Here is a 27369-nt window from a genome sequence, read left to right as displayed (position 1 = left end):
AGGAAGAGGAGATGGGTTTTGAACAAAAATTCCCCCTACACACAGATATGAGACCAGTTTCTGAGTATATTCCTTCAATGACAAAAAACAAACATGTTGCATTGTTTAATGAATGTGTTATGAATGAAATAGAGACTTGGCAGAAGCAAGATCCCAGCTGGGACAACTTATCTATAGGTGAACGTAAATCCCTGAAAAAACTGAAGAATCTTGACAATATTGTCATAAAAAAAAAGTGATAAGGGTGGGAATATAGTTCTGATGCCAAAAGAAATGTACTTAAAAGAAATCAATCGTCAATTGGCAGATACTAATTGTTATGAAAGAGTCATTTCCAACCCTTTTGCTAAGTTAAAAGATGAACTAAATACAAGGCTTGAGTGGGGATATTTGGACAACGTGCTTACTGAAAAAGAACTTAAAGCCCTTAGGGTAGACCAATATGTTGTTCCGACCATTTACATACAGCCTAAAATTCACAAGGATCCAGTTTGTCCTCCAGGGCGCCCTATTATAGCTGCTATAAACTCTCCAACTGAAAAAATAGCACAATATGTAGACAAAAAATTACAACCTATGGTTGAGATGCTGCCATCCTTTGTCCTTGATACCATGCAATTGCTACATAAACTCAAAACTGTAACGGTTCCTAGTCATGCGATTCTAGTGGGTTTGGATGTCGAATCACTTTTCACATCCATCCCCAATGACGTAGGCAGACGTGCGGTCAGAAAATTCATGACACGATTTTATCCTGACCAGGATGGACACAATGACTTTGTGGACACCCTGCTCCAGTTTATTTTGATTAATAACTTTTTTACTTTTAATCATCGGTACTATCGCCAGCGGCGGGGCGTGGCCATGGGGGCGGCCTGCTCTCCATCGTACGCCTGCCTCCACCTGGGCGCATGGGAGGAGGAAGTGGTCTATGTGGACCGGGCGTATCGGGAGCATGCCGCCCTCTGGCTACGCTATGTGGATGACGTATTCCTAGTATGGACAGGGTCCCCTGAAGCTTTACAGGATTTTATATCTCGCCTAAATGTCAACACTTACAATATTTTTTTGACTTACAAGTCAAGTTCTAGCGAGCTTGAATTTTTGGATATAAGGATTACACGAGAGGGTGATGGCATCACAACGTCTACTTTTAGAAAAAGCACTGCTGGTAATACCCTTTTACATTACCAGAGTGCTCATTTGTACTCCCAAAAGTCCGCAGTCCCAATAGGACAATTTCTGCATCTTAGAAGAAATTGCAGTGATACTGATACCTTCAAAAAAGAGGCCTTGGACTTGAGGCAGAGATTAAAAACCAGAGGTTACCCAAATAAACTCCTTAAGTCGGCTTACTATAGGGCCCTTAAAACAAATCGAGAGGATCTCCTAACCAAAAAGCCACGTACTAATCTTCAATTTTACCCTAGACTCATAGCCACATATGGCCCCCATTGGAACAAATTTAGAGATACTTTACAGCGCTTCTGGCCCATCTTACTTAGTGATCCAAAAATTGCTGGAATTATAGGGCCTAGACCATTACTAACTGCACGACGGAACAAAAATCTAGCAGATATCCTCACTCAATCCGAATTCAAAAGTAAGCAATCCCCTTTTTTCAAAAAATCTAATGGGATGACGCCGTGTAAAAAATGTTCAGTTTGCCAATATGTAGATAATACCGACATTTTTGTGAATTCTGCAGGTGATAGGACATATAATATTAGGTGCCCCCTTGACTGTCGAAGTACTTTTGTGGTATACCAAATGACCTGCCCCTGCAATAAACATTATGTGGGCAAGACTGAAAGGGAATTAAGAACTAGAATTCAGGAACATGTGCGAGCGATTGTTGACTCAGCAGAGGAAGAAAAAAGAGATAAAACCCCAATAGCCTCCCATTTTGCAGAGTTTCATAACTCAGATCCATCGGGTTTAAAATTTAAGGCCATTTATCGGCTAGACCCGGGCATTAGGTACAGAAATATGAAAGCTCAACTAATTAAAAAGGAGAGTTTCTGGATATATCAGCTAAAGACCTTGGTTCCCCTGGGGCTTAATGTGGATCTCAATCTTAAGGTTTTTTTAAAATAGAATCCCTAAAATTATTTCCTAGAACCTAATCTCTCCCATTCTCTGCTAATTTTTGCTAATTGGGCACTGATAATATCATACTAAGGTTTGACTGTTTACTAGAGGTTTGTCTTACCCCTTTTTGACCACAAGATGTCTCCATAAACGCAAAGCCAGCTGTGTTTGGTTCTCAACACTAGATGGGGCCTGCTTGGAATATCGCCAAGTGTAGACCGAGTAATATAAATGGAGGGAACCTTTACACAGCAGGCGTGATGACGTAGCACGTCCTGATGAAGCTCCGGTGGGCGGGGCGAAACGCGTAGACGTCATGCTACGCTCTACTACACTTCACAGCCGGGTTTAACGCATGTGAGCCGCCGCCATTACCACACGTGGGAGAGCCTGCCTGTCACCACTTAGTCAAGCCACCAGCAGCCGTTTTTCACGGAGTCCGTATGCAGCCTATCGATCATAGCACACCATTGGACCAGATAAGTGATTTCAACGCATTGTTGCTACTTATAGCTTGCACTCATGGCACGCTACGGACACTGATCCTACAGCAACTAGATGCCTAGCACTTTTCTATGACATCTTCCGTATGGCGCATTAGGCTATTTTGCCTGATACCATCACAAATGCTTGGTGCTTTGTTTGTAGCGCTATATTAACTGCAAGATGCCTGCCAAATGTCAGCAATTTCACAAACAAATTGTGGTGCTAACCTCTATGTGCAACTGACTATGCGACTTTCCTTCACTGGTAGCACCAGAAGATTCGCTCCATAGCGTCCCATCCACTGTCCACTAAACTGCCCGCAAGAGCATTCATATTTAAACAGGGCAATCTCTGTGGATACAGCAGTGGTTTGGCTGGCTCAGGTGGAATCTGGCATGACCTAGTACTAAGACTATCTGGCAATTCAAGATCTTTTGTTGGCCTATATGCAATGCTGCGGTGATATACAATCTATGTGGAGATGATTCACTATTGAAGGAGTATGCTTGGACTGAGAACTGTACATCAACCAATTGCTGGCCTAGTATAAGAGGACTCTCCTGTTTGCTCCTAGCTACACCATTTGTGATGCTGCAATTGGACTTTAACTTTTTGAACCTTTTTTAGGTCTATGGTGCATGTGGCGCTCTCCTAGTCAATACCCATTTCTGAGGCTTTGATTCGAATATCTGTTTTGAATTCAGTGTGGTCTTGGCACAAATGTGTTTTTTTAGGCGGCACTCGCTTATATTGCTGTGTTTACCGGCTTCTTTGCATTCTATGAATAGCCTCTTTTTGATCATATTGGTCACACCCTCTTATCCTCTGTGAGTGGTTATAACCTTTACAAAAAAATTCCAAATATTGGTTTCCTCACAGATTCAGGATAGGGTGTCCTCAATATCTTTGACTCAATGAATCATATTGGTCTTATTACTTGGGTGTCTTCCCCTTCTATTGCAGGTTGCTGAGAGGCTGATCATTGATCATATTGGTCACGTTCTTTCTGCCCTCTGTGAGTGGTTTTTTCCCCCAGGATATTCTTACCTGGGTCCCTTTTGGGGTCACAGTTGGGACGTCACCAAGGACATTATATCAGCTTCATTGACTTCAGGGGTGGGCTGGCAGCTACACATTTGCTTGACATATAAGCTTTGCCCTACTCCTGTTTACCAGCAGCCAGCTAGGTAGGGGAGGATCCCCACATAGACTAATTAGGCTCTTCATAAGGGACTTTTTCCTTACTGTCCTCCTAGATTGCAGCACGTATATTGTATCTCACAGTACTATTTACTGTCAGGAATCACCTGACACTCCCATGCAATTTATGTGTGTGTTTTAACGACCAATTAATAAAGTGCAGTTTTTGAGCAGCAATTACTGGTTTGTTCTCTCTTTTTGCAAGTACTGTACATGGTAGACTGTGCTGAGAGAACAATAAGTGTGCTGTTATGACTGTTTACACGGCCAGGTATACAGGCTGAATTCTGAAAGTCAGAGTTAGGCCCTGTTTACAACTGATTTTCAAAGTAAGTCCCATGTTTCCCAATAGCACCTTTTACACTTAACACGTTTTAACTGAAATCTTTTTCACAATGCACTGCTATGGAGAAGAAAAAAGAAAAAAAGAAAAAAAAAAAGCGCGTACCAACTGATTAAGTGTAAACAGGGCCTAAGGGCTTTTACACAAGTCAGGGTTATCTACAAAAATACAGTTTTTGTATAGCTTGCAACTCCAACAGTCACTGGTAAATTTTGAGCATTAGTAAGAAAAATAACAAAACCTACAAGTTCTTTTTTGTAGATTGCTGCTCTTTACTCATACTTCTGCATGAGTTGTCAACTGTCCAACTGTCCACTCCTTCCATTATTCTTCAGTCCTCTCATAAGTTTCTCCTGATTATTTGCAAGACTAAGCTAAACTTAGCAAACTGCTTTAAAGCGGACCTGAACTCTTGCACAGGAGACAATGAGAACACAGAGAAATCTACCCTGTGTATGTTTATAGAGAACAGCCTGTTTAATTCTCCCTTCTCAGCAAGTAATGAGCTAGTGTAATTTGAGCTGTCAGTTCTTTGCCGAATTTAGAGGTTAACTCTTTCTGTCCTCACAGGATACCAGGAAGTAACCACTCTGAAAAATCTCAGTAGGAGTACTATAAGCTGTAACAAGTAAATGTTTTTCTTCAAAGCTTATTATGTTGTTGCTAATCATTAGAGCAGAGAGGAAGTTCTGAGTTCAGGTTCACTTTAACCACTTGAGGACTTTGGTGTTAGCCCCCCCTCTCGTGACAAGGCCATTTTTTGTTAATTGGGCAACTGCAGCTTTAAGGCCAAGCTGAAGGGCCGCACAACACAGCACACAAGTGATGTCCTGCTCCCTTTTCTCTTGACCAACAGAGATTCCTGTTGGTGGGTGGAGATGGCCCGAACGGTTCGCCGGTGAACGGTTCCAGGCGAACTTCCGGTGGTTCTTGTTCGCAAGTAAAGGCAAACCTTGTTCTGGACGTTCGGTTTGCCCCCATAGTGCACCATTAGGGTCAACTTTGACCCTCTACATCACAGTCAGCAGGCCCATTGTAGCTAATCAGGCTACACTATCTCCTGGAGCCACTCCCCCCCTTATATAAGGCAGGCTCCGCCGCCATTACACTCCCTCGTGTTCCTGCTATAGTGAGAGTAGGGCGAGCTGCTGTAGACTGTTTCTCCTAGGGAAAGATTAGTTAGGCTCTTGGCTTGTTAGCTTGCTCCTGTCTGATTCTTATTGCTATAATAGCACCCTGCAACAGCTCTTTTGAAAGCTAATCTTGTTCTTGTGATTTATTCTTGTTTTTGTTTTTTGTTATTGTGTGTCCCACTGACACTTGTGTTGCATAGACAGCCTTGCTAATGCATACTGTGTGTGCCACTACCAGGCCCAGCACATTCAGTGACTACTTGTGTGGCAGGTGCACATTGTACTACCCAGTACTGCATATACCTAGTAACTGTTGTGTTGAGTGAACCCACCTCATCACTGCATATACCTATCTTTTGTGTTGAGTGAACCCACCTCACTGCATATACCTAGCTGTTGTGTTCAGTGAACCCACCTCATCACAGCATATACCTAGCTGTTGTGTTCAGTGAACCCACCTCATCACTGCATACACCTAGCTGTTGTGTTCAGTGAACCCACCTCATCACAGCATATACCTAGCTGTTGTGTTCAGTGAACCCACCTCATCACTGTATATCCCTAGCTGTTGTGTTCAGTGAACCCACCTCATCACAGCATATACCTAGCTGTTGTGTTCAGTGAACCCACCTCATCACAGCATACAGTGGAGGAAATAATTATTTGACCCCTCACTGATTTTGTAAGTTTGTCCAATGACAAAGAAATGAAAAGTCTCAGAACAGTATCATTTCAATGGTAGGTTTATTTTAACAGTGGCAGATAACACATCAAAAGGAAAATCGAAAAAATAACCTTAAATAAAAGATAGCAACTGATTTGCATTTCATTGAGTGAAATACGTTTTTGAACCCTCTAACAATAAAAGACTTAATACTTAGTGGAAAAACCCTTGTTTGTAAGCACAGAGGTCAAACGTTTCTTGTAATTGATGACCAAGTTTGCACACATTTTAGGAGGAATGTTGGTCCACTCCTCTTTGCAGATCATCTCTAAATCCCTAAGGTTTCGAGGCTGTCTCTGTGCAACTCTGAGCTTGAGCTCCCTCCATAGGTTTTCTATTGGATTAAGGTCCGGAGACTGACTAGGCCACTCCATGACCTTAATGTGCTTCTTCTTGAGCCACTCCTTTGTTGCCTTTGCTGTATGTTTTGGGTCATTGTCGTGCTGGAACACCCATCCACGACCCATTTTCAGTTTCCTGGCAGAGGGAAGGAGGTTGTTGTTCAGGATTTCCCGATACATGGCTCCGTCCATTTTCCCGTTAATGCGATTAAGTTGTCCTGTGCCCTTAGCAGAAAAACACCCCCAAAGCAAAATGTTTCCACCCCCATGCTTGACGGTGGGGACGGTGTTTTGGGGGTCATAGGCAGCATTTTTCTTCCTCCAAACACAGCGAGTTGAGTTAATGCCAAAGAGCTCTATTTTGGTCTTATCAGACCACAGCACCTTCTCCCAGTCACTCACAGAATCATTCAGGTCTTCATTGGCAAACTTCAGACGGGCCTGCACATGTGCCTTCTTGAGCAGGTGGACCTTGCGAGCCCTGCAGGATTTTAATCCATTGCGGTGTAATGTGTTTCCAATGGTTTTCTTGGTGACTGTGGTCCCTGCTAATTTGAGGTCATTCACTAACTCCTCCCGTGTAGTTCTACGATGCTTTTTCACCTTCTCAGAACCATTGACACCCCACGAGGTGAGATCTTGCGTGGAGCCCCAGAGCGAGGTCGATTGATGGTCATTTTGTGCTCCTTCCATTTTCGAACAATCGCACCAACAGTTGTCACCTTCTCTCCCAGCTTCTTGCTAATGGTTTTGTAGCCCATTCCAGCCTTGTGCAGGTCTACAATTTTGTCTCTGACATCCGTGGACAGCTCTTTGGTCTTTCCCATGTTGGAGAGTTTGGAGTCTGCTTGATTGATTGATTCTGTGGACAGGTGTCTTTTATACAGGTGACTAGTTAAGACAGGTGTCCTTAATGAGGGTGACTAATTGAGTAGAAGTGTCTAACCACTCTGTGGGAGCCAGAACTCTTAATGGTTGGTAGGGGTTCAAAAACTTATTTCACTCAATGAAATGCAAATCAGTTGCTATCTTTTATTTAAGGTTATTTTTTCGATTTTCCTTTTGATGTGCTATCTGCCACTGTTAAAATAAACCTACCATTGAAATGATACTGTTCTGAGACTTTTCATTTCTTTGTCATTGGACAAACTTACAAAATCAGTGAGGGGTCAAATAATTATTTCCTCCACTGTATACCTAGCTGTTGTGTTCAGTGAACCCACCTCATCACTGCATATACCTAGCTGTTGTGTTCAGTGAACCCACACTGTTGTGTTCAGTGAACCCACCTCATCACTGTATATCCCTAGCTGTTGTGTTCAGTGAACCCACCTCATCACAGCATATACCTAGCTGTTGTGTTCAGTGAACCCACCTAACTGCATATACCTACCTTTTGTGTTGAGTGAACCCACCTCGCTGCATATACCTAGCTGTTGTGTTCAGTGAACCCACATCATCACAGCATATACCTAGCTGTTGTGTTCAGTGAACCCACCTCATCACTGTATATCCCTAGCTGTTGTGTTCAGTGAACCCACCTCATCACAGCATATACCTAGCTGTTGTGTTCAGTGAACCCACCTAACTGCATATACCTACCTTTTGTGTTGAGTGAACCCACCTCGCTGCATATACCTAGCTGTTGTGTTCAGTGAACCCACCTCATCACAGCATATACCTAAGAAAAATATTTCAAAAAGGACATAATAAATGAATATAAAATCAATTTTTTTTTAAAGAAGAGAGAATCAAAATGGTAAAAATTGATATGAATAATCTTCCGCATGTTTTGAGTATGTTGCATGTATGCAAAGATGTCAGTTTTCTAACACCATTAGAAGCTGCAATAACATGCTGCTCAGGCCCGCATATAGTGCTGTTGCTTATTAAAAATGTGTAGACTCGCATATAGTCAATGTACAGGGGTTGCGGCCGAAGGCTAATAGATATGTCATACAGTGCACTTGTCTCTCCTGCCACTTGTATTCATCCTCACCGGAGACACTTATCTATATGATTCACGATTTACTGTGACAGACTGTCTTCTTCATTGCAAACTCCAGGCTTCCAGAAAACAGTTATGTGAAAGTGATAGTCCTAGCTTTCAGCTGGTTTGGCTCCCATCCGCCGCTCTGGTGTTTACTGGTATGGCGTCAGGGCCAATCTCAGACGTCACTTCCTGTAGTCTTCTTACTATACAGCACTCTTCCTCCTTGTGTTCCACCTCAGGATAGAAAATAGGATTACACTGGATACTCTGGATAAGGGTGTAAACAAAGTTTGAGTCCATGGAGCGTCCCACTGGGATCTCAAAACAATACAGATCAACATGTTTCAATAAAGTACGACTATCTTCATCAGGATCAGTTAATTGGTTCGCCCTATTGGTCATGCTTATATGCAAATATACAGGGTCTAGCCACACCTCCTATTACCTCCCATATTGATCTTGTGTTTCACAGATTTCTACAGCATGTTCATTACTCAGAGAGTTCATATTCTTAGCCATAGCGGAGAGGAATACGTGCAAATGTATATAAAATAGATAAAAAGTAAAAAAAAAATTGGCCACTGGTTTGTGACAATCCTCTTGATTTGTTTGCTCTGAGAGCAATATTTTAAATTCAATTTCATAGAGTGAGCTGCCTCCTTTTTTCTAGATTTCTTTACTAGGAGATCTCTCCATTGCATTGTCTGTACTTTACCCTTGGCTGTATCTATCTATAATATTTTCTCCATAGCCCTTTTCTCTGAATTTGCTTGCCATTAATTCATCTTATCTTTTGTACTTCATTTCTTCCATGCAGTTTCTTTTCAATCTTATAAATTGTCCCTTAGGGATATTGTTCAGCCAGGAAGACATATGGCAGCTGGTGGCTAGGATGTATCTATTTACGTCAGTGGGTTTTGTGTGAGTTTAAAGAGTCACTGAAGCGAAAAAAAAATGATGATATTATGATTTGTATGTGTAGTACAGCTAAGAAATAAAACATTAAGATCAGATACATCAGTCTAATTGTTTCCAGTACAGGAAGAGTTGAGAAACTCCAGTTGTTATCTGTATGCAAAAAAGCTATTAAGCTCTCCGACTAACTTAAGGTGCCCATACACTCGTCAGATTGGCAGCAGACAGATAAGAAATGCATCTGATGATCTATCTGATGCGTTTTTAGAACATTTTTTACCAGGATAGAATTCCAATAGATTTCAGTTTGAAATCTGTTGAAATTCGATCTGATGGCATTTTTTTGCCATCAGATTTCCATTAAGGCCAATGCAAACTGATAAGCAATCTCATCAGATCGACCTAAATTTTCCACCCTGCTAGTTCGATGGAAATCCATCGAAATCGATCGAAATCGGCCGTCGATCGGTCGATTGGCCAACCGATTTGCGATCGATCGATCGATCGATCGATCGCGATCGATCGGTCGGCCAGAAAATCGGCTGAGTGTATGGGCTGCTTAAGTCGTAGAGAGGGCTGTTATCTGACTTTTATTATCTCAACTGTAATTGAACTGTTTACTTTTTCTCTGCTAGAGGAGAGTTCATTACTTCACAGACTGCTCTGAAAGACTCATTTTGAATGCTGAGTGTTGTGTAATGTGCACATATTATAGAATGATGCAATGTTAGAAAAAACACTATATACCTGAAAATAAAAATGAGAATATTTTCTTTGCTGCTAATCTTCTAGTAATTATTCATAGTACACAACCAATTCATTATATCATATATTTTTTTTTCGCTTCAGTGTCTCTTTAAAAAGCATTGATTTTATATTAATGTATATCCTTTTTGAAAAATGTACCTTATATGTGTGGTGGATGCATGGTAGTGTGCCTGTATTTATTCAAAACTGCATTAAATTGTGTTTTACTACTAATAAAGACACACATATTAAAAAAAAAAAAAAATACACAAAAATATATCCAGCGCTCCTTTTGTTTTAGTTTTTTTTGCTCCCCCCCCCCCCTTGAGTGGGGTAAAGGGGTACCCCACTGCTAGCAGCAGGAGGAATCACAGATTTATAATCTATAATTTTATGATCTTATAAATAACATATTTAGTTACATAGTTATTTGGGTTGAAAAAAGACATACTTTATTCTCTGGTTGAACTCGATGGACGTATAACAGCAGCCTGCTCCCTCACATATCCCTGTTGACCCAGAGGAAGGCGAAAAACCCTTACAAGGCATGGTCCAGTTAGCCCCAAAAGGGAAAAAAATCCTTCCCGACTCCATATTTGCAGCGCCTCTCAGCTTTTTTATCTTTTACAAGTTACTCAGCTGCTTAATGCATTGTGCACACCATGCAACATCACGGCAGATCAGGGCTGGGACAAAGACCACCACCAACAGCTGCCCAAGTGCACCCCCCCTCCGTATACGTGGGGCGCGTGTATGCAGATTGCGGTGGAGCCAGCGGCAGACACGGACAGGGAAAGTTTTGTGCACCGGGCACATCTGACATAAGGGGAAAAAGCACCAGCGGTTTCGTTACTCACTGCTACCGCCTCGCACTAGGTCGACCACAATATCCCGACATCTTGCAGCATGTCCAATCGACATGCTTGGCCCGAAATTGGTTGCATCCTTTCGATTCGATAATAATTATTGAATTGTTGGTCAATCAGCCACCAGGTCGCTAGATATATGGCCACCTTTAGTCATTACAGGGAAAACCTGTACTGATGCTAGATTTTGCTTGACATAACAAATCTTTTCAGGGTTTATGCATGGAACGGAACTGATACTGCTGAGACATGACACACATACACATAAAATATTGCAGCCTATAAGGACCAGATTGGTGAATGTACCCTAATTTGGTCAATAATATGAGTTGAACTTACCTGGGGCTTCTTGCAGCTCCCAGGAATCCTCCTGTGCCCACGACACCGGTACAAGTCCATCCGGCCAGCAGCGGCGCCCACTGCAAAGCAGCTATTGCGCATGTGCAGCCCCAAGCCGCATACACCCTGATCACGCTCCCATGGCCTGGAGCACTCTGTGCAGTCGCATTAGCGATTTAGTGTACTTCACATGCGCAAAAAGCTCCCGGACCCCACAGGAGAGTGATGAGGAGGCACATGGCCGGCCAGGTTAGCGTAGGTCACCGCTGCTGGGCAGAGAGAATTGGACCAGCGTTGTGGGCACAGGACTCCAGGGGGCTGCAAGAAGCCCCAGGTAAGTTAAAATCATTTTTTAATCAGATTTTCAATGTCCTTTAAGGCAGGCACATATGTGTTTATAGGTGCAGAATGAATGAGATACTATATACACAAACATATTCTGCACCTATATACACACACGTGACAGACACTATGCTGCTTGCTTGCAGGCAGAACTTTAAGGCAGAAGGAATTATGATTAAAGTACCAGTACTCACTCACTGTCACTGTAAATTTAACTTGAAATATGGGCGCGGATGCCAGTCCTGACTACACACCCAGCCAGCAGCCGCTGAGTGGGACGTCAATGTCTGAAAACAATGGGGTGGACTCATGCAAGCAGACGCCAGCCAACGGCAAGAGAAGGGGGCAGGATTCGCGCAAGAGCCACTATCGGCAGTGAGCGTCAGCCTCAGTAAGCATAGGCTTACGTGAGACGCACCACACGCACGCTGGTGGCTGGAGAGAGCGGGGGCAGCGCCGGAGGCATTCATTGCCATGGCAACTGCTTTACTCTCTTACCGCAGGCGCAGCACTAGCAGAGGCAAATAGCAAGGCGGGCACCGGGCACACAGCAAGGACAGCGAGGAGGTAGAAACCAATCCTGCGCCCACATGACCTCTCAGTGACAAGTGTCCAGAGGCTGTAGCCTGCCCAGCCTCTGTGTCAGCCCAGCCCTGCATCAGATAGACAGGTCAAAACAATTATTTCTGTCAGGTCCAATTTGTTTTCGATCATTTTTCTGGATCGTTTTTGCATTGAAGTGGTCGGAAAATCGATCAGAATAATTATAGGAAATCAGATTGAGCCTGTCGGAAATATTAGAGTCCACCTATCTATCTGATGGGAAATTGCATGGTAATTGCAGGCATTACTGCTTTATGGAGGAGTAAACCAGGTGCCTGTGCAGTAAAGTCATTCCTGTCATGTACATAATGACAATTTACCCTCTCCTTCCAATGTATCCTCTGCTAGAGCATCAGCCTTTCAGTGGTACAGTCTCCAACACCACTTTTCTTCTGTACCCTACCTGAGACACTCACTTGGTTTTCTTCTTTCAGTGATTGTGACAGCAAAACAAGCACTATCAAAATGATCCGTTCTATTTTGAGAGAGAACCTGCGGAGACATATAAGATCTGATATGCCTTTGGAGAAAACCTACAGAGAGCGACTGGTTCCATCAAGGAATAGAATCCCAGTGTCCGCAAAATTAGGTATGGTAACTAGTAATAATAACTCGTGCTATTTGACAAGACACTTAAATATGGATTTCATACCAGTGCAGAAGCATATGTTTGTAAATCGGGTACCCAAAACCCTACAAGGCTGAAACTAATCATCTCATCCTTGGAATGTGCAATGTGGCTTTCAGTGGATCTTCTCTTCATTTGCTTAATGCTAACTAATCTAACCAACTTAACCTCCTTCCCTGATTTTATCATTAATCCTCTAAAAACTAAAGGCTGGCACACTGGATCGATTTTGCGCAGTTCAGATCTAAAAATAGATCCCGGGAGCAAATCGGACTTGCTGGAAATTGTCAATCTGATGAAAAAATCGCATCCTAAGTTCCAGCCTTAAAGTGGATCCAAGATAAATTTTTACTCATTGCATAATTGTGTTCCTTTCATATTGTTTATAGGGCATTCCTCAAGCCAAATACTTTTTTGTTTTAACACTCTAATTCCCTATCAACTAAACTAGCTTCGCCCACAGCTTTTGAGAATGCCTTGGCATTTCAGACAGTAGCAAGTGCTTACGGGAGCTCAGTCTGGGCAGAAGGAGGGGAAAGTGTTACTAGCCAGAGATTTCATAGGCAGAGTGGAGGAGGGAGGAGGAGGGGGAATTAGGTTTTCACAGGCTGAGTGCTGGAGATGCAGATCAGCTTGCCTGTGTGTAATGTTTACAAACAACATGGCTGCTGTCGTATCACAGGAAGAAATAATCATATTCTGTTGAAGCTGTTTGCAGCTAGATTTGCTGTGTAAATTATCCCTCTGGTGAAGGGCTGATTACACTTCACTGCTGGGAATTGTGAGCACTGATTATAATACATTGCTGTTTCTAAATTGTGTTTTGCTGTTGTGATATCTGGTGTCTTGTGTATTGCGGTTCATCTGATATCTAGAGCAGCAAGTGTCAGTTTGTAAACGTATATATTTTTTTCTTTTCCCTCCAGTTTGCTTAGCAGCAGACAGGCAATTAGCTGGGGGGGGGGGGGGGGAGGAGGAGATTAGCTGTATCAGGAGGAATTTGGACAGCTTCAGGCACAAGTGGCTTCGACACAAGTGACATAGGCGTTAAAAACAGGTGTTACAACACAGGCACAAAGAGAGAGTCAGTACTTTAAAGGGAACCTTAACTGTAAAAAAAATGTTTTACATACCTGGGGCATCTACCAGCCCCCTGCAGTTTCGTTTTTGCCGACTGGGAGTCAGTCGGCCGGCCGCCATGCGTACGTTTTTACGCATCCCTGCTGGTGCAGGAAGCTATTGCAGACATCAACAAGTACATTTTTACACGTTACAGTTGTAATGCGTAAAATTTTACGCATTACAACCGTAACACGTAAAATGCACTTGTTGATGTCTGCAATAGCTTCCTGCACCAGCAGGGATGCGTACAAACGTACACATGGTGGCCGGCTGACTCCCAGTCGGCAAAAACGAAACTAGCTGGCAGCGGGGGACCAGAGGACCAATGAGTGACTGCGAGGGCACAGGATGGCTGCAGGGGGCTGGAAGATGCCACAAGTAAGTAAAACTCTTTTTTTATTATTTATTTATTTATTTATTTATTTTTACAGTTAAGGTTCCCTTTAAGCAGCAGGTAAGGACTAAAAAAAAAATTCCTTCAAGCAATATTGTTTTTTTTGCATTGGTTAGAATGTGCTAGGCACGTGGTGTAGGCTTTAAGTTTTGAGGACTCCACCCCAGCTTCACTCACTCCCCAGCTTCACTCACTCCACCGCTTCACTCTCTCCCTCTCCTCCACCCCAGCTTCACTCACTCTCCAGCTGAGAACGAGGAGTCCACGGTTGCCAATTATGAGTCTTTGATTCAGGAGGCGAGGTTACCTTCGCTGGCTGAGCCAGACTTATCACTCCTTAATGCAGAAAAAACACAAGCTGAAATAATAAACACCATTAAAAGAGCCTGAAAAATCATAAGGCCCCAGGGCCTGATGGGCTTTCAGATGAATTTTTCAAAATGTTACAAGTAGAAATAGTTCCCTCCTTACAAACCATGTTCAATGACATACTTAAGCACGGCAAAATGCCCACCTCAGACCTGGCAGCCTATAGGCCAATATCTCTTATTAATCAAGATATTAAAATACTTACCAAGATTATGGCAGATAGGCTGGCGGGTCTAATGCACAAACTAGTCAGCTCATCTCAAGCTGGCTTCATCAGAAACCGCTCAGTTGTTATGAACTTACGTAAAGTAGTCACAGTTCTTAACCACTTCCGGATTCTCGGAGCGTATATACACGCCCCTGAATCCTGACGTTCCATGTCAGTTCACGGAGGGTGTCCTTGTGAACACCCTGCGAGCCGATCGGCGGCTCGCAGGGTAAATGTAAACACACGGGGAAGATCTTCCCCGGTGTTTACATGTATACGGCGCTGCTGCGCAGCAGCGCCGTAGAGGAGATCGGGGATCCCCGGCCTCTGATTGGCCGGGGATCACCGGCATCTGATAGGCTAAAGCCTATCCCATCAGGCGCAGGACGGAAATCCGTCCTGCGCCGCTCACAGGGGGAGGGAGAGGGAGGGAAGGGGAAGGAGGCCAGGAAGCGCTGCGGAGGGGGGCTTTGAAGAGCCCCCCCCCGCAAGCGCAAGCAGCCGGCGGCGATCAGACCCCCCCAGCAGGACATCCCCCTAGTGGGGAAAAAAGGGGGGAAGTCTGATCGGCCTGGCTGCAACCTGATCTGTGCTGTGGGCTGGAGAGCCCACGCAGCACAGATCAGCACAAAATAGCGTGGTAGGGAAGTGGTTAATTATGCTAAGGTGTACCCAACCACAGCCAAAAGATTTGCCATTTTATTGTTAGATGCAGAAAAAGCATTAGACAATGTTAGTTGGTTGTGGTTAAAAAAAGGTCTCCACCAGATGAAGATCGCTGGCCCCTTCCAAAACCTATTATGTGCACTTCATGATGACCCAACCGCCCTGGTGTATACCCCTGGCTTCTTATCTACTAGAATACATCTGCGGAAAGGCACCCGACAAGGATGCCCCCTTTCCCCCTTACTATTCAATTTAGCTCTTGAGCCCATGTTGCGCATTCTACAAACCCAAATTACAGGTATCCCAAAGGTAACTCAATAGTCTCCCAAGCCATATTTGCAGATGACCTTCTCCTTTTTATGTCTAATCCTCATGAGGAATTAGACAAGACATTTAACATTATTAATAAAATGGGTAAATGCAGTGGCTTTAAATTTAATCTAGACAAGAGAATTATTATACTTATCCAATCAATCTGATTTCCCTACACTCCTGACTACACCTCCAATCCCTATTAAACAACAAGTAAAGTACCTAGGCATCAAAATATCAAGAGACCCGCATTCCCTATATGACCTTGATTACAGACCATTATTCAAAGAAATTATTCAAATGCTACAAAGATGGGAAATTCTCCCATTAAATCTAATGGGAAGAGCGATGGTTATCAAATCGGTGTGCTTTGGGAAACTGCTTTTCCCATTACATATAATACCACTACTTCTCAAGCACAAAGATATTAACATGATGGAAAGAGCCTTTAATACATTTCTCTAGAGGGGCCGCAAGGTCAGAATAGCATACACAAAACTACAACTTCCAAAAGATCAGGGTGGTTTGAATCTCCCCAACATTCGCTCATATAATTTAACATACTTGTTCAGACATATTAGAGACTGGGAATGCAAGACAAACATCTACTCTAACTAATGAACTAGAATGCTCATTTATGGAACCCTGGTCCCCAATGGCAGTTTTGCACAAAGCATATAAAGACCTACGACTCAAGCACAGCAGAATGGTCAGACACCTGGGTGGCATGGAAAGCTCTATGTTTATGGTTTAACCAAACAGTTAAAGTCTCAAAATACATGCCTCTTTATGGGTCACCCAGGCTTTTCAGTATACTTCACAAGGGCTTCCTTGAGTGGGAAAATAAAGGAATTTTTAAATTGGGAAACCTATGTTACATTAAGAGAAACAGGTGGTTCACCTTTATGGAGCTAAGAGCCACATTTCTTATATTATGCGCAACTAAAATCTTACTTACTGAAACTTAAGACAATATGGCTGGACTAATGAACTTCAATGATTTTGACTACTTTATAAACCCGCAAAGGCCTAAATTATCGTTATCAGAAATTCAACAAAGAATAATCACCACAACTATAGAAGAAAAAGCAAATAGCAATTTTTCTTCATGGCGTAAAGATCTAGCTATAGAAAATATGAGCAATAGTATCTTGGAAGGCAATAAGATTTTTCGCTCGTTAATTAGAGATGAAACATGGTGTGAATCGCATTTTAAAATGATCCACAGGGCCAAATATGCGTTTAATATAAGATATAAGAAGAAGCCAGACCATTATCAGCCATATTGTCCCAAGTGTTCCCTATCAAGCGCTTCTATGTATCATTGCCTATGGGAATGTCCACCCATAAAAATCTTCTGGACTAAGGTTCAAAATGTTATCTTTTCTCTTTGTAAGTAAACTCTCCATATCAACCCACAAATATGCCTATTTAACTGCTGTTCGCAGATAGATTCAACTCACCAAGGGCAGGATCAAAACAGTCAAATCCCACTTCTAGCCCACATGATACTAATAGCCTCTCGTAACGTAATATATAATAAGTGGATCTTCTGAAGCCTACCTTCTTTATGGGATGTTAAGCAAGAACTTTTACATATAATTCATCTTGATAATATGGAAACTTTAATACACAAAGAGAAACAGACCTCACGTTTATTTAAGTTATGGAAAAACTACATTATTTACTCATTTAAGAAACCTGAGATCCAAGAGATAATGAGACCCTATCAATACACCTCATGGTATGCAAACAAAGATCTTTTAGGAGAACTGGACCAATTGAAAATATAGACAAAAACACAGAACTTTACAGATGTTATGACCACTGCCAACTTTAATATCAAGACATTCAATAAATGTGTTCATAATTATTCCTGGGTTCCATTAGGACGGTGACTGGGGGTGGGAAAAGGTGGGATTGTACTAGTTTGGGGAAGGGGGGTAAAGGTTAGTTTTCCTTGTGAGGGTTCAAAGATTACCGGATTATGTGTGGCTCTACGAGCAATGTTAATACCTGTTCAATTTTACTTTTGGACTCCTTAGGACTTAGGAGGAATGTTAGTTGGAAAAATCAATAAAATTTGTTTAAAAAAATGCTGAAAAATTATGTATAGATCTGTGCAACATTGTTAATATTGATAGATATTGCATGGTGCTGGTGTAAGGGAGATAACACTATAGAAAAATGCCCAAAAAGTTAAAAAGTATTTAGAGTGAAATGAAAGTGCTAGTGCAAAAAGATGGCCAATATTGACAAAGTGCCAGTGCGAACCTATACAGCGTATCCACCAAAAATATAATGCAACAGAAAGTATCAATAAGAAGTATTATAGAGGAAATACTACATCTGCAGTGAATAGGAGCAGGAACCAAAGTGAAGTGATGAGAGTCGCAGAGTCTTACCCAGTAGCAGGTTGGATGGCCAGACCACGCTAGCTCTGGGTGCGCTAGCCTAACTAGTTTAGCCCGAAATCTCAGTCAGAGAAGATACCTCTGACGGAGCGGAGATTTTGTGAATGCTGATTCTTGAGGTTGTTTGTGCATGTCAAGTGACAGGCAGCCTATTGGGCCAATCAAAGTGAGGGGATAATGTCCTTTAAAGTGATTGGACCCGCAAGGGCTCAGGGTAGGAGGAGTGGAGCTTTTGTCATTGCCAATTAGCAGGCATATGTTCGTAGCACTCACTATGCTACTCTGATAAGGACCCTTAAGTCTGATAAGGCACCAATAAGGCCCCTTAACTCTGATAAGGCACCTTAACTCTGATAAGGCACGCCTTATGTCTTAGTGAATCAAGCCTAATGTATACATACCCAGGCCTTATTAGAATCTGGAATAATATGCTCAGCCTCCTGCAATCCCTTTCCATATAGTCATTTGCAAAAACAAAACAAAACAAAAAAAAACATGGTTTGCACTTTTTGAGAAAAAATAGAGGGCCTCACAGGGGACCAGAATAAACTGGCCTCCCTTTTATTTCTGGCAAAAAAAATGACTATTGCTAGGAAATAGATTGTTAGACACCCCCGTGAACTTCATGCTTAATGAAAAGCTATTAAGCATCTTAAAAGACTCCCATAAAAAAAGTTTAACAGTTTTGGTGACCCTGAATTCAGTTAGAATTACCTGGCCTGGATGCCAACAAATGTGCAACATATTAGCCCACATAATCACCAGCTGACGCTCTACTTTCTTCCCTTTCTTTATTCCTCTTCTTCTTCATCTTGTCTTCTTTGACCTCTTCCTTGGCAATCTGGGATGAATGGATTCAGAGTTTGCAGATTCATACCGTTTCTCTCCTCTTTGAATCTTCATTTCACCTAAATCACAGATGATTGATCAGGCCATTGGAGGCTGTTTTCCCTTTGGCTTACTGGAGTTTAATGCTTTAATGTTATTTGTTAAGACCTCTTGGGTAATATTGGATTTCCACTATGAGACACTAACAAGCTAATGGAAACTGTTTGACACAATGAAGGATAGCATACAATTGGGTTGATTCACTAAGAACAATAGCACAAGTAACCTCCTGTTACTTGCGCTATTTAATTCTGCGCACCATAATTCTGCGCCTCTGCACACTACGTGCGCTATTGGCAGCATAGCTTACATAATAAAGTTTGTTTAGAGGAGCGCTTGCTATGCTGTGCATGTTGCCCATAGCGCGCACTAGTAACTTACGTCTGCTACATCCCAATAACGGGCGCTCTGCTCGTCCCACCCTGAGCCCCTTTGGGTCCAGTGGTTTCAAAGGACGAGATCCCTGCACTTTGATTGGCCCAATAGGCTGCTTGTCACTTGACAGGCAGCCTATTAGGCCAATCAGCGTGCAGAGAGGCAGAATTAAGGCGCGCAGAATTAAATAGAGAGAGGAACAGGAGGTTACTCATGCTATTGTTCTTAGTGAAGCAAACTCAAAATGCATTATCATCAAGTGTACATACCCACTGCAAGTTGTGGTGTTCTTTATTTGAAAATTGTTTAATAAATATCTTGAAAACAAAAGGAAATACCCAGGTACATTAGGAAGCGAAAGAACACAAGAGGCAAACTAGTCTTAAGAGTGTAGTCTATTAGGGATTCGCACAAAGGTTTGTACTGATATAAGGAGTTGCCCATTCACAAACATGGGGAAATGGGAAGAGATACTCATTTAGGCCTCTTTTCTAGTGTTTGTAGTTGGTCACTTTCCACTGTAAGAGAGGGTGTGGTAGCATACATAGAGACCATACATATAGTTTAAAAGGATATAAAAGCAAAGGGGGGGGGGGGGGATGAGTTTAAATAAAAGGTTACCTAACTTAAGCTTTTTTTTTTTTTTTTTACCTTTTCCTTACATTTGTACTTTGGAAATGCTACGCACACATTAGCAGTAACTGATGTGCATTGTATGTATATGAACACTGTGTGTGTGTGTGTGTGTGTGTGTGTGTGTGTGTGTGTGTGTGTGTGTGTGTGTGTGTGTGTGTGTACACACAATGTACACTTACCTATCCTCTGTAAAAACACATATGGGCTATATACTAATGCCCACACTCTACACCCACGCCCTGTGCTATCCTCTGGCTTGCACCATACCCAGTGGGCACAAATTTGTTAATTAACTTGAATGAACTTAAAGAGTAACTGTCAGGCTGCAGAAGCTAATTTAAACCTCTATTCTCCTGTGTTAAACAGTTTAGAAGGAAGCCAAAAAGGCATTAGTGAAGATAAAAATCTCTCTTAGCTTTGATGTGTGCTTATCAGAAAAGCTGTTAGACCTAAGAGGACGCAAGCCGCATACTATACTGCAAAGCATTCTGGGGACCTCCCCTCGGCTGCTAATGAGACGTTACAGCAGCTTGTAATCAGTCCAGCTCGTAGCACTGATAAATCTCCGGGCAGAGTACACTGCAGGAGTCAGCTATTGTTCCTAGCCACATGGCTCATTAATATTCACTGCACACTGTGTTATTCAGTACGAGCTTTTCTGTGATCAGGAAGCAGGCAGGACATGACGACACATTTGACAGAAAAACATGGAACCTGCCATGAGCTGTCAGGAGCATCAATCTCTGCATATACTATATACAAATTCTGTGAAGTACAAACGTGGACAGTGAAATGCATATGTAATGTAAGTACAGCCAATCTTTAGCTACTGATATATGTGTTTATTTTCTCTGAGACCTTATACCTAACAGCTCCTCTTTAAAAAGAATCCTTTAAGTGGAATTTTGTCTTGTTTCAAAATCTCAGCTGTTTTTTAGTGAAAGAGATAGCTGACTCAAGTGCTGCTTTCTAATTCCATGGCAGTGACTTAGGCTAATTTCACACCAGGACGTTGTGTTAGAGGGGGCGTTAAGGTCGCATAACGTCCCCCTAACTCAACGCCTGGTGGTGCTGAATCTGGACGTCAGAGTGAGCCGCGTTGTGCAGCTCACTCTGGCGTCAGTGATGCCGTGATGCGCACTCTTGTGCGCATGCGGCATCACGTGGTCCCGCCGGCCAATCGCCGCACAGAGCGGCTGCTCCAGGAAGTAAACACTGCACGTCATAACGTGCAGTGCATATTAATTAGCCATGTGCCTGGCTGCTCTCCGCTCCTCCCAAACATTACTGAGCATGTGCAAGCAGTCTAACGCGGCTCAGCCGCGTCCAAAGTACTGCATGCAGTACGTTGTCTTGTAACGCAACGTCCGCACTGTGAACAGCCCCATTGATTTTTCATTACTGTGCGGTGGGCTGCGTTACAGGCTGCTCTAACGTGCGCCTGTAACGTCCCACTGTGAAACCAGCCTTAGAGAATAGGTTTAGCTTCATGGCCTAGAAACATGTTGCACAAATAGTAGGCTCTAAACACACTTTAGAAAATTGTTTTCAAAATTAGCTCATACTGAAAGCTTATTAAACTACTTACCATTGATGTAATTGTAAGAGAAAAAAACTGCTTTGCAGACATGCTGAGCTTTTGACATTATTAGCTTCTGAGTCACATTATGAAGGTCCTACCAGGTGATGTGGTCTGAAGATAGATCCAAAATGTTACCTGCTGGGGTATACTCTCTGCAGAAATCCTTCTGATGTTTGAAAATAAAAATGTAAGCAGAATTTCAAGCAGATTTGACTTCAACCATGAACAATGTTTCACCTGAATGAAGCAATAAAAAACGCAACAAGAAAAATTGTAGGGTGGCAGTTCAGAATCAGAATCAGAATCAATTTATTTTTCGCCAAGTAAGTTTGCACCTACAAGGAATTTGTCTTGGCAGTTGCTTAACAAACACAAACAAAAACAATACAAGGACAGACAGTGTGAATATTACACGTTAAGGACATTATAAGTATAGTGGCAGTAAGCAATGTGAGAATTGTTCATGTTTTAGTTCTGTGCTGATTACTTTCAGTCCTAGCAGCTATAACGTGGTTCAGCATTAAGTATGGCTACCGTTTGAGGAAAAAAACTGTTCCTGTGTCTAGAGGTTTTGGTAGCAATTGACCAGAATCTTACTCCTGAAGGCATGCGCTGGAAGATGGAGTGAGCTGGGTGAGAGGGGTCAGAGGCAATTTTGGTTGCTCTCTTTCTGCACCTGCTAGTGTAAAGATCCTGCAGGGAAGGTAAGCTACAGCCAATTATCCTTTCCGCTGATCGGATGATGCGCTGCAGCCTCCCCTTTTCTAATGCTGAGCAGGAGCCAAACCATACAGTCATAGATGATGTTATGGTGGATTCGATGATTGCAGTGTAGAACTGCACCATTAGATTTTGAGGTAGGCCAAACTTTTTCAGCTGCCGTAGATGGTACATTCTCTGTTGTGCTTTAAATGTGTTTAAGCGATAACATTAAGACCAGTGGCGTAACAATAGGGGCTGCAGTCCATACACCTGTGGGGGGTGGCCCAGGGCCTGCACAAGGCCATTTTGGGGGGCAGGAGAGGTTGCAGCATTTCCCCCCACTTTAGGGAGATACCTGTGTTTCCGCTGCCTATTTAATGCAGGAGGGGAGGGCGCGATGAGGGAGGGGGGGAGTGGGCCACCAATGTGGGGGGCAATGCTCTCCCCTCATGCTGTAATCCCTCCTGCTCCCCCAAAAGGGCCCATCCAATTTTTCGCAGGGGGGGCCCAGTGATTTCTAGCTATGCTAGTGATCAAGACAGCCCAAATGTTGGATTTCGCTTCTCATGTTCTTAGGACGTTTTCTAAAACAGTTTTATAAATATTCTATTTGCAAGGGATTCCCCAGTAATTCCATATTCACATTAAAAATTGTAGTTAACTAAATTATGAATGCATTTTCTTTTTTTTTTTCTGCATTAAAGCTTTTGAAGAAAAATGTTAATTTCTACATTAACCTTATTTACTGTTACATCCAACAGCTTCCACACGATCATTGAAGGTGTTCAAGCACAGTTCCAGTACTGAATGGAGTAACAGCATGGGCAAAGGCAATGGCCCAGATTCAGATGATGGCAGTTTGAGCAGTGGCACTCAAAGTAGTGGCTGTCAAACCATTGAAGGCTTGCAAGATACAAAAAATAACTCTCCAATCATACCTCTTCAAACTATGGGCGGCCCTCCAAGCAGTAAAGTGAAGGAATCTGACATTCTTAGTGATGATGATGATGATGATGAAGATTATAGGGTTTTAAACATGACTGCAGTTTCGAGAAACATGACAAGCAGTTCAGCACAAGACATTGAAGTACATTTTCAGAACTTAAACATCTCTGAGCATCCAAGCATGATAACAAAGAGTATGGAGTCCAGTGCTACTGACAAAGAAGGTAACTTTAGAGTAAAGGAACAGCCAAAACTCATTCGAGGACATTTCTGTCCAATCAAACGAAAGGTTACCAACCCCAAAGCAGAAAAAGCAATGATAAAGGCAATGAAAGACCAGCGCCAGTCTCTTGACAACCAATCTGAAAGTTCAAGCAGTGATCTGAATGCAATTCTGGAAAGGGAATTCAGTATTCAGAGTTTAACATCTGCTGTAAATGAGGACTGCTTTTATGAAACTATTGGAAGCTGTGGGAAATCCTAGCCCTTCAATGTAGGAGGGAATTCCCAACCAAACATTAAATTACTGACATCTGGAACACGGACTGAAATCGATACACAATGGGGCACTAACCTTGTTGGTTACTGAGGAAGATCTGAATTGCTTAAGAAAGCAAGGGAATCTCATACAGGGTTAAACTATTTGAGTAACATATTAATGACGAATCCACACACACAGTGGTTACCTAAACTTGTAAATTCTGGATGCTTTCACTTGAGATTTCCTTGTTCTGTTTACATTCGAACTAGACATGGACTAGTAACTACTGTAAACTGCTTACAGTATTTAAGCTTTGTGCACAACCTAACTTTGCCACACATTAAGTTATTTTTTTCTAATTTATTGTGTATGTCCAGGTATAAATAAAGCTGACCATATTTAAAGTTTTGAACAGGTATGTAATTATTAGTTATTCGCTGAATAACAACTTCATATTTATACATACATTTTCCAAGAAATTCCTGATCTGGAAGACCTATCTATTAAATTTGAAAATACTGTTGGTCTGCATGCTTATTCTAGGTGAGTGATACAGAGATTATTACAGCCAAAGGATCAGCATAAAAACAAAGCAACTAGTATTTTCCATTTTTGTCATGACAGGGGTATTTTAATTAAACATGTTGCTCAACATTACTTTTGTAGTCACTAGTTTAATTCATTATAGATTAATTACTCTGCTAGCAATTTGAACATAAGATGGAAATTTTGATCACATCACATGATATGATGTGTTTGTACCATATAATGCAAACATATCAATGGCAATGTGGAGGAATCCCCATGTATTTCCTGCTCTAATATCGCATTCTGTATCCCTAACAAGAAGATTCTTACTGGTGATGAGAGGAATGAAGGTAGTTCTAAAGGTGGCCACTAATGATACCATTCTCTGAACGATAGTTTGTTTCTGATTATTTGTATGTTCAACCAAAAACATTTGTTCGGGACAACAAAAGGGTGAAAATCTCCTAACAAATCTGATCAGATCGACGGTATCTATTCAAAAATCGGATTAATTACATTAATTAAATTAGTTAGGAGAATTTCATCCGCTTGTGGTCCCAAACGATTGGAGAATTGAATCGTTAGTGGCCACCTTTAGAAACCTGCTTTACCCTATGCCTCAAGAACCAACCTTCTCTGGAGTCGTTGACAGAAATCATGCTCACTGTAAGTGTAGAGTTTGTAGAACTACAGTCATAAAGTAAAAAAATAGAAAAATAAAGTGACAAGGGATATATGAAGGGTAACCAATATGATTGCCTTACATATAAGAGCAGGTTCACATTTGTAAAAATGAAAAATACTCATTTGGGATGATTTTTAAAGCTCTGCTCAGTGCAGGGGAACCTGCTGTTAAAAATAGGTTCTGCATCCACTTGTAAAAAAAAAACAAAAAAACAAAAAAAACCTGATCCGTTTATCGCGTTGTGGTAAATAGAACAAAGGGTCCTATCTTGCTGCATTTTTCCAGGCTGGCCGGGAAAATTTATATAATGAAAGCCTATGAGAACTAGGCTGGTTGCCGCATCCATTTTGCCCACTTTGATTGCCGCCATCATGCAAATACTCCGGTGTCTCCTCGGTTCCAATGTAGACTCTTCCGATCAGTCCCAGGACACAGATCAGTGGTGCTGGGTAGAAGCATAGGGATCCCCATAGGGTTGACCAAAGACCAATGGGAATCCTCATCAACAGGAGGATTTTCATTGGTTCATGGTGGACCAATGAATATATTCTCTGTTGCTAGGGAGAATTAGTCTATTGTCTCCTATGGGGACCCCATGCCCCTACCAGGCTGTGTATGAGGAACCGAGTGGTGCAGTCCAGAACCAAAATGACACGTGAGTGGCAATTGAAGCAGATAAAGCAAATTACTTAAGTGGATGCAAAACATATGGAGCATATCTGCTCCTGTGCACATTTTGCATTGAATGGGAACAGGTCCTAACTCCTACTTTAGAGTCTGTCTGAGCAAGCAAGCAGATATTACCCTACCTTACTGTACACTTTCTGTATTTCAAGCAGACTACATTCTCTCTCCCTCAGAACTGCTATATGACTCCTTTTTACATTAAGTGAAGGAGTGTCCTGATGCAATGTCACCTTGCTCCAAAACTTGAATAACTTAAAATGTGCATGCTCCATCAACTTTTAAATGTTTCCAAGCTGTGTACACTGCAACACTCCCACACAGCTGTTGGCTGGACTTTGGTTTTAAATATATAGAACTCATTTGCACTTGGTGAACCTGGTAGCATTTTGGGGCAATGAATATGACACATTTATGTATTTTAAAAGGGGCCACCACGATGATGCATAGTGTTGAAACCAGCATTAGAATACCATTTTTGGCAGCACTGAATTAGCCTTAAGTTTAATTAACCAAGAAACTTCCATAAAGGAGACTAGGTATGTATTAGAGTAAACAGCAAATACTCAACAAACATTTAGGGTCAACAACAAATACTAGCAAGAAGTGTTGAGTCAGGATGATACCATTTATTGGCTAACTTAATAGTATATATGAGTAAGCTTCCATCCCTTGGGCCCTCGTCAGACTGAATCATGTATGCTTACAAGACAGCTTTATACATCCAACATCAAAGGGGATACATGGATTTTTTATGAAACATGTCATTATGCTGCCTTCGTGGAAACAAAACATCCAAAACAGGGTCAGAGGTTGTTAGGTGATAGTAAACAAAGGGTCTTATCTGTTTGTAATATAAGTGCTCACACACCTGAGACACTGCCAGGCTTACAGGCATCCTAAATTCCTAATTCAATAGTTCGTTCAGTTTGTCTGAACTGAGAAAGAAAAAGAATTATGACATTAAATATCATCAACCTCATACCAATTTATGAAATTGGCATCCTTGTTCAATATTTCAGCTACTGATTTGAACCAACGTATACATTTTGTCTCTATCAGTCTCTCATTTTGTAATGTAAAACCACCCTGCAGGGCAGTAACACGAAGATCATTCAAGTTGTGTAGTGTGTGTGTGGACTGGGAGTTTAGATTTGATATTGTTAATAGTGGACCTGTGTCCATTCATACGTTTACGCAGTTTGTCTAGTTTCTCCCACATAAGTTACTTTGGGGCATTTTGAACACATGATCAGATATACCAGATTAGTGGAATCACAGGAAAAAGGTGCCTTTTACCCTGTATTCCTGTTGTGTACCTGGTATTGATATTCTGTCAGTGGAGTAGATGTGTCTGCAGGTCTCACACCTTTTTTGTTGGCAGAGCGACGTTCCGATCTGTTGTGGCCTATTCAAAGAACACCTGACACTGACCTGTTTTAAGCCCCGTCTACACGGGGAGATGTTGTGGCGATCCGGCGGCTCGATTAGCCGCCGGATCGCCTCTTCCGCGTCCCCGCTCGCCGCGCGTACGCCGGATTCGATTCCCCGCTCGTCCCCGCCGGCGCCGCTTATCTTTCGCCCGATTCCCTGCCATTGTCCCCTCGCGGGGAGCGAGCAGGGAATC

The 27369-nt window shown here is 42.2% G+C and overlaps 1 protein-coding gene across 9 annotated transcripts in view; it reads left to right on the top strand.

Moving 5' to 3' along the window:
* The window catches only part of TIAM2 (TIAM Rac1 associated GEF 2), a 1035624-nt gene extending 1009200 nt beyond the window's left edge, over nt 1-26424 (top strand). For all 9 annotated transcript variants that reach the window (XM_068231884.1, XM_068231882.1, XM_068231883.1 and 6 more), the window contains 2 exons: nt 12558-12712; nt 23181-26424. In XM_068231884.1, the coding sequence (XP_068087985.1) occupies nt 12558-12712; nt 23181-23848 (823 nt within the window). In that variant the 3' untranslated portion in view covers nt 23849-26424. The remainder of the gene's footprint in view (nt 1-12557; nt 12713-23180) is intronic.
* The last annotated feature ends 945 nt before the right edge of the window (nt 26425-27369 follow it).

Source organism: Hyperolius riggenbachi, chromosome 4, assembly GCF_040937935.1.
Source record: "Hyperolius riggenbachi isolate aHypRig1 chromosome 4, aHypRig1.pri, whole genome shotgun sequence".
In the NCBI taxonomy this organism is placed as follows: domain Eukaryota; kingdom Metazoa; phylum Chordata; class Amphibia; order Anura; family Hyperoliidae; genus Hyperolius; species Hyperolius riggenbachi.
Note: the sequence above shows the minus strand (reverse complement) of the source record. Positions and strands in the feature narration are given on the sequence as shown.